The sequence below is a fragment of the Harmonia axyridis genome, chromosome X (assembly GCF_914767665.1).
Source record: "Harmonia axyridis chromosome X, icHarAxyr1.1, whole genome shotgun sequence".
Taxonomy (NCBI): Eukaryota; Metazoa; Arthropoda; class Insecta; order Coleoptera; family Coccinellidae; genus Harmonia; species Harmonia axyridis.
In genome coordinates this window covers 21,503,535-21,511,053 of record NC_059508.1, presented here as the reverse complement: position 1 = coordinate 21,511,053, position 7,519 = coordinate 21,503,535, and the positions used below count along the sequence as shown (strand labels likewise).

Here is a 7,519-nt window from a genome sequence, read left to right as displayed (position 1 = left end):
CCAGCGGATGATAATGCTGACAAAGCGCATACTGAAAAAATTGTCAAATATCATGACCTCGCTTTTGAGCTGAAGGAAATAAACCATCTTACCTCAACAACAATTCTTCCTCTCATCATCACCACCAATGGACTTGTTGAAAAGCATCTGGCGGAAAACACGGAAAGGCTGGGACTTGACGAAAAACTGATTGAAAAAGCGCAGAAGGAGGTCATCTTATGGACCACCCGAATAGTCCGAAGTTTCCTGACCACCAGCTGATAAATGTCTTGATCCGACCGATCCGGCATTATCGACAGCCAAACCCTATTAAGGTGATTAAAAAAAAAAAAAAAAAAAAAAAAAATATATATATATATATATATATATATATATATTGCTGGTGGTTGGCTGGTGCTGGCTGGTTGAGATGCATCTGACTGGGAACACAGCGAAACTTGGACTTCACGAAGACCTAATAGAGAAGGCGCAGAAGGAGGTGATCTTGTGGACCACGAGAATTGTGAGAAGTTTCCTCACTAGCAATTGAGTGTTGCCTTGTTCTGTGAGGAACCGGCAACCTCGAAGCCTTACCCTACAACGGTGATTAAAAAAAAAAAAAAAAAAAAAAAAAAATATATATATATATATATCGGGTGTCCCAAACTCGATGGCCTATTAGACGTTTCTGGAAAACTAATCATAATTTTGAGCTGAAAATTTGCATATTGGGGTTTGAGACAATGATCTTTCTCCCTAAAATATTTTCAGATTTTTACAACTTCCGGTTATACCGGAAACAGACTAACACTTCCTTATTTCAAATGGCACACCCAGTATATTATTGCATCATTAGATAGCTTTTTTTATGGAAATTTCGGCAATATGCCATACCTTGAGTAAAAATTCAACGGTTCATGAGTTATTGGGATTCTTATGAAAAAAAAGGTGGCGATGAGGACTCACATCTTTTTGAATATTTCAGCAGAAAATGCCTTTTTCGAAAAAAATTTGTTTTGTTTCGTTTACGCAAATACGTAGTATTATAAGACTGTTTTCGGCTTGGACCAAAAATGTACATGGTGTTTATAAGAGGATCATGAACTTGGACAACTCAAATTAATCAAAACTCAAGATTTTCAAATTAGAACCTATATTTTTTATTATTTCTGTCGATTCTACGTACAAAAATAGTGGGGGTTACTTCAGCAAACCCTATACCTAAAATGAATACTTCAAGAGTTATCGGGGAAGAACTTCAAATGAGGAAAAACCGCTATTTATAACAGTGGAAATAACTGTCTGTTATTTCCGTAAAACACAGAAAGAAAATAAAATTCGATGTTTGGATAACTAAATTTTACATTTCATGAATTTTAATTAATTTTTCGTTGGTATTGTTGAGAAATCCATAAACCAATACAATTTTCAATTACGAATAATTCATTACAATTCTTGATATGTCAAATTTAGTTATCCAAACATCGAATTTTATTTTCTTTCTGTGTTTTACGGAAATAACAGACAGTTATTTCCACAGTTATAAATAGCGGTTTTTCCTCATTTGAAGTTCTTTCCCGATAACTCTTGAAGTATTCATTTTAGGTATAGGGTTTGCTGAAGTAACCCCCACTATTTTAGTACGTAGAATCGACAGAAATAATAAAAAATATAGGTTCTAATTTGAAAATCTTGAGTTTTGATGAATTTGAGTTGTCTAAGTTCATGATCCTCTTATAAACACCCTGTACATTTTTGGTCCAAGCCGAAAACAGTCTTATAATACTACGTATTTGCGTGAACGAAAAAAAACAAATTTTTTTCGAAAAAGGCTTTTTCTGCTGAAATATTCAAAAAGATGTGAGTCCTCATCGCCACCTTTTTTTTCATAAGAATCCCAATAACTCATGAACCGTTGAATTTTTACCCAAGGTATGGCATATTGCCGAAATTGCCATCAAAAAAGCTATTTTACCACCATTTAGGGCATTCGAGATCAAGCCGAGCCAGTAGCCAAGGCAAAATCAAGCGCAATGTAGAAACCGTCTGACTATGCGTGTAGTACCCAAGATGACCTCCCTTTGGGCGTCAGAGATGAGTGAGCTTTCCAGTTGCAGTATCTTTGTGTTCTCTCGAAGATGTTTCTCGATGAGACCGTTAACGGATATGATCAGTGGCACCACCACAGCAGACTTGAGCTGATATATGTTCTTCATTTCAAAGGAAAGATCATAGTACTTCGCGATCTTCTCCCTACAGGCCTCTGAGATATTGTCATCCGCTGGGACCGTTATGTCTATCACGAAGGCTGTTTTATCTTCTTTCCGTATCAAGACAATATCAGGTCTGTTGCTCGCAACAGGCCTATCCGTGACGATCGTGGTGTCCCAGTACAACCTACAACTCTCGTTTTCCAATACATTGGCAGGTGAGTAAATATGATTTTTTTGCCTGTTCTTCACGAGTCAGTATTTGAGAGCTATGGCTTGATGGTATACTTTCGCCATCTGATTATGCCTATCCGTGTACTCCCTCGGAGCGAGCACGGAGCATGATGATGTCACATGCTGAATATGTTCACAGGATCGACCACATTTGCGGCATAAATCAGAGGTCAAATCCTGTCCAGCTATGTTCTTTAAATAGGATCTAGTCGGGATCACCTGATCCTGAATGGCAAGTAGCCGACGCTCAGTTTCAGGGAACAAGTACCCAGCTCGAAGGTAAGTAAGAGATTCCTTCTTATCAACATTTTCCTCTTCCAGACTATTAGGATATCGTCCGTGTAGGGCCTTTCCCCTCCATTCATCCTGCAGCTGCTGATTTTCCACGACCGACGGTGTGAAGTAATCCCTAGACAGCTTTAGAGGTGTATATCCGTCATCGATTTGGCAAAGTGTCCTGAAATAAGGTGAGCTCTGTTTTCTGAAGTAATCCCTGAGCTTCATTATAGATCGATTGTGGGTTGATTCCAGGCCAACCAACCCTCTTCCTCCTTGGTGTCTCTGGAGATACAGTCTAGCAACAGAGGCATGAGGATGGTGTATGCCATACTTCGTCAGCATGGTCCTGACCTTCACATCGAGTGCTGTGAGTTCTGTAGTGGACCACGTGAGTATACCAAATGTATAAGTTATGCTAGGGGTTGCCCAGGTGTTCAGGGCAGTGAACATCGATTTTGAGCTCAATTTAGATCTTATTACCTGACCCACACGGTGAAAGAATTTTTCCTTGAAGGCTTCCTTCATCTCTGCATTTTTTATCTCTAGGGCTTGATGTACGCCTAGGTATTTGTAAGTGGTGTCTTCTTCAAGATACTGTTTCATATTCTGATTCATGGTATTCGAATCTTCGTTTGATATTTTTCCCCTTTTCACGCTTATCTTCGCACCCTTATCAAGTCCAAGCTCCATATTTATAGAATTACTGAAGGCTGTCACTACCTCCAGAAGTTTGCTCTGTTGATCTTCATTGGAAGCATATAACTTGAGATCATCCATATATAGTTGATGAGTTACCTTGATTTGTCGTGTTTTATCTAGAATGTTACCGAACTTTGTGCTGTTAAGAAGTGAACTAAGCGGATTGAGGGCCAGACAAAACCACAGAGGGCTAAACGTGTCACCTTGAAAAATACCGCGCTTTATGTCAATAGGAGATGTTTTGATGATGGTATTTTCTGACCTTATACTTAACGATGTTCGCCATCTGCTCATAAGTCGTTCCAGCAGATGAATGACGGGTCCACTTATTCCATACAGTTTGAGAACTTTAAGGAGCCAGGAGTGTGGCACGGAATCGAAGGCCTTTTTATAATCGATCCATGCCACCGAGATATTTCTCAACCTTTTTCTAGCATGTTTAGTGATTAAAAGGTCCGTTATCAAAAGTTCTTTAGCTCCCATAGTTTTTGACCTGCATCCATTCTGCTCAGGGGCAAGAATCTTATTATCTTTGATAAATTTTCTGATGTGACGCGTTAGTACTCCAGTAAGTAGCTTATACACCGTGGGTAAACAAGTAATTGGCCTGTAATTTTTTGGATCAGCTGAGTTAGAACCTTTTGGAAGCATATATGTGATCCCAGTTGTCATGTAATCAGGAACCAGTTCTGGGTTCTGCAGCATTCTCTGAAATAAACGTGCCAAGCAAGAATGAACAGCTGTGAAGTTCTTCCACCAAAAATTATGTATCTTGTCTACTCCAGGTGCCGCCCAATTATTAGCAGCTTCCAGAATCTGCTCAATGTCTTCCTTCTCTATCCTGATCTCATTCATCGTATTCCGAGAGAATTTATCTTCCACCTCTCCGATCCAATATGCCTGCTCATCATGATGTACCTCTTCACCCCAGATGTTCCTCCAGTAGTCCTCCATTGCTCCGGGTTGCGGCAACGGTCCGCCGCTCCCAGCTTTTCCCTCCAGATTACGAAAAAATTCCTTTTGGTTCGAGTGATATAAGTTGTTATTCCTGAATCTTTTTGTTCTGTCATTGTAACGTCTCAATCTAGCTCCTAATGCCTTTGATTTTTGTTTCAGGTTATCAGCGAGGGTAGTGATCTTCCTGAGGAAATTTTCTTCGTTTATTTTTATGTTATGCTCTTTTGCAAGCGTCCTGATAGACCGCAAAAGCTTCCTAGTTGGTTGGAAAGTGTTCAGAAAGGTATGTATTTTTCCTATCTTCTTTCTGAGGCCATTTATTTTTCCTTCCAATCGGATCTTCCAAGGAGGTTCACGACTGGCCCTAACTCGATCCCAACCTGGAGGTGACTTTCCCTGAAGCTCAGCAGCAGCAACCGCACCGGCATAAACAACATCCACCACATGGAGGGGAGATGGTTCGCTTCCCAAGTTTTTGGATAATATTTGATTGATAGCTTCTAGATCTTCAAGCAACTTTTTGCAATGCCTAAGTCTGGGTATTGAAGGTCTAACCGCTGGGTCCATTCCTCTGTACCTCATAAAATTCCTACAGAACACCGCCTCAGCATAGCTGCCCGACCCATCGCCTCGTGGACTCCGCTGCACGGGTGCACTCTGGTGTTCAAAAGATGTTTCTGGTGTCCCAGGATCACCATCAGCATCATCAAGAAGGATCCGATCCGGCCAGCAGCTACGCTTTATCAATTCCAGCTCTGGAGCAGATATTTTTTGTTCATCTAATATCCAACGCACTCGGTTGGAGATGAGTTGGGCATAAGTCCTTCTGTCATGCCTCATAGCATTCCATACATTAGCCAACGTCTGCATATAGTTTTTTCCTCTCTCACCTACGATTTCAAGTGCAATATAATGTGCACGCACAGCAGTAGAGTTATCCTCTTTCGTCCAGCGTACACGCCGATCCTGTTGCTGATGTTCTTGCCTACGATATGAGGTGGATCGAGTCGACAACACGACCAAACCTACATCGCTTTCAGTTTGATGCACAGGACATGGCCTTACGTTGCCAGACCGGAGGTAGGCGCCGCTCGCCCCACATCGACTCAAAATTTGCATGATATAAGATTTTAAGTGTTTCTTCATTCATGTAATGAGTAACAATTCTAATTCCATAGCCAATGGAAGCTAATTTTAAACACATTTTATTTACATGAATGTCCCAGTTCAAGAATTCCTCGATTTGGACACCTAAAAACTTTGTATGTGATACAGGCATTATTACATTATTACCAAGAGTGATGTTGCTTGGAATAATTGGCGACTGTTTCGTGCGAAATAGTATAACATTTGTCTTAGACTCATTTATGGATAATTTATTCATGGAAAACCATTCACTAATCTTTAAAAAGCACTCTTCTACTCTATCATTCATTTCAATGATATTCTTTGCGTTAATTAAAACATTGGTATCATCGACGTAATTCGTTATAGAATAATTGAATGATAATGGGAGGTCATTTATATAAATAATAAAAAGAATAGGACCTATCATACTTCCTTGTGCTATTCCTATGTCGACGTCTGTGATTTTAGATTTTATATTATTTATAACAACCTGTTGTCGCCTACCGAAAAGGAATGATTTAATCCATTCATACGCTTTACCTCTTATTCCGTATTTTTGTAGTTTCTGAAGCAAAATATTATAATCAACGCAGTCAAAAGCCTTTCTCAAATCAATAAATATGCCCAAGGCTAAATTTTTATTTTCTAAATTATCTAAAATTGTGTTCACGAATTGGTAAATGGCCGTATTTGTTGATCGCCCCCTCAGATAACCGTGTTGGAATCGAGAAAAAAGATTATTTTCAATCATATAAGTAATCAGTCTGAAACACATAACAAGCTCGGAAATCCTGGAAAATGCCGGTAATAAACTTATTGGCCTGTAATTGCCAAGGTCATCCGGGTTTCCTTTTTTAAAAATCGGTTTGATTGACGCCAGTTTCAATTGATCTGGGAATATTGAGAATCTCATAGAATTATTTATTATTTAACATAGCACTTCTGCTAGCTCTTTAATGGAAAATTTAACAATATTAGTCGGAATGCCGTCATATCCACTACAATATTTGTTTTACAACTGACTTCCTAATTCCATGAGCTCATCAACACTCACAGGTCACAAAAACATTGATTGATTAGCGTCCGGTATCAAGAGGGAAAAGTTTCCTGAAACCTGATCAAATTGAACATCTTTTACTATTTTTATGAGGTATTGATTGAAATTTTCTGCTAACTGTATTGAATTTTCACTAAATGAGTTGACCTGATGAACATTTTTTCCTGTCAGTTCACTACAAATAGCCCACATTGATTTAATTTTGCAGCTTGATTTTTGAATTCTTTGTTCATATTCTAGATTTCTTTTTAATTTCAACAAATTGTCATATTCTTTCTTCAACGCAATATATTGACTTTTATATTTCATATCATTATTAGAAATCACAAATAGTATGTCTAGTTTTGCTTTAATTTCATTAAGTTGGGCGTTATTATTATTATATTGGTGTTTCTTATTTTTATTAATCGGTTTTAGGGGAAAACATTCGTTGAATATATTGAGAAATTGATTAATGAACACACGCCATTGTTCATTCACATCAGACTTCTCAATGAGGTAAACATTATACCATGTCTCTTCTACAATTTTACTGAGAAAAACGGTCTTATTTGTTTCACTAAAAAATCTTCTTTTAACTTTTTTTGTTTTTATATCATTGCGTAATTGAAAGCTTACTTTTTGAGCGCTATGATCAGAAATATGGTATTCGATAACCTGAGATGTTATATTATTAGTTACATTCGTGAAGATGTTATCAAGACAACTCTTAGAGTGTGCAGTAATCCTTGTATATTCATTTATTTGAGATTCAATTGAAAAGTAATTCAGAAGTGTAAATAACCTGTTTTTAGTGACATTATCTTCTTTCATTTCTATGTTGAAATCTCCTCCCAAAAATATGGTGCTATTGGATTCAATTTTTTCAAACAACAAGCATTCAAGTTTTTCAAAAAATACTTCGATACTTCCATTTGGCGGTCTATACACTGACACAATTATCATTTTTAATTTATTCACTTCACACTGTATCGCA

The 7,519-nt window shown here is 38.0% G+C and overlaps 1 protein-coding gene across 1 annotated transcript; it reads right to left on the bottom strand.

The window, feature by feature from the left end:
* Positions 1-2,003: 2,003 nt before the first annotated feature.
* LOC123686617 lies at positions 2,004-5,477 on the bottom strand. The gene is made up of 2 exons (XM_045626852.1): positions 2,478-5,477; positions 2,004-2,435 (listed from the first exon to the last, which is right to left on the bottom strand). Exons 1-2 carry the CDS (start codon positions 5,475-5,477, stop codon positions 2,004-2,006), a joined length of 3,432 nt encoding a protein of 1,143 aa, XP_045482808.1.
* Between the last annotated feature and the right edge of the window lie 2,042 nt (positions 5,478-7,519).

What these genes read in the sequence shown, in the direction of transcription:
- LOC123686617 (XM_045626852.1), bottom strand. Translation starts at nt 5,477, where the DNA reads ATGCAAATTTTGAGTCGATGTGGGGCGAGCGGCGCCTACCTCCGGTCT. An exon ending in GGCATAATCAGATGGCGAAA is followed by an intron (nt 2,436 to 2,477) that starts GTATACCATCAA and finishes TGACTCGTGAAG; the next exon opens with AACAGGCAAAAAAATCATAT.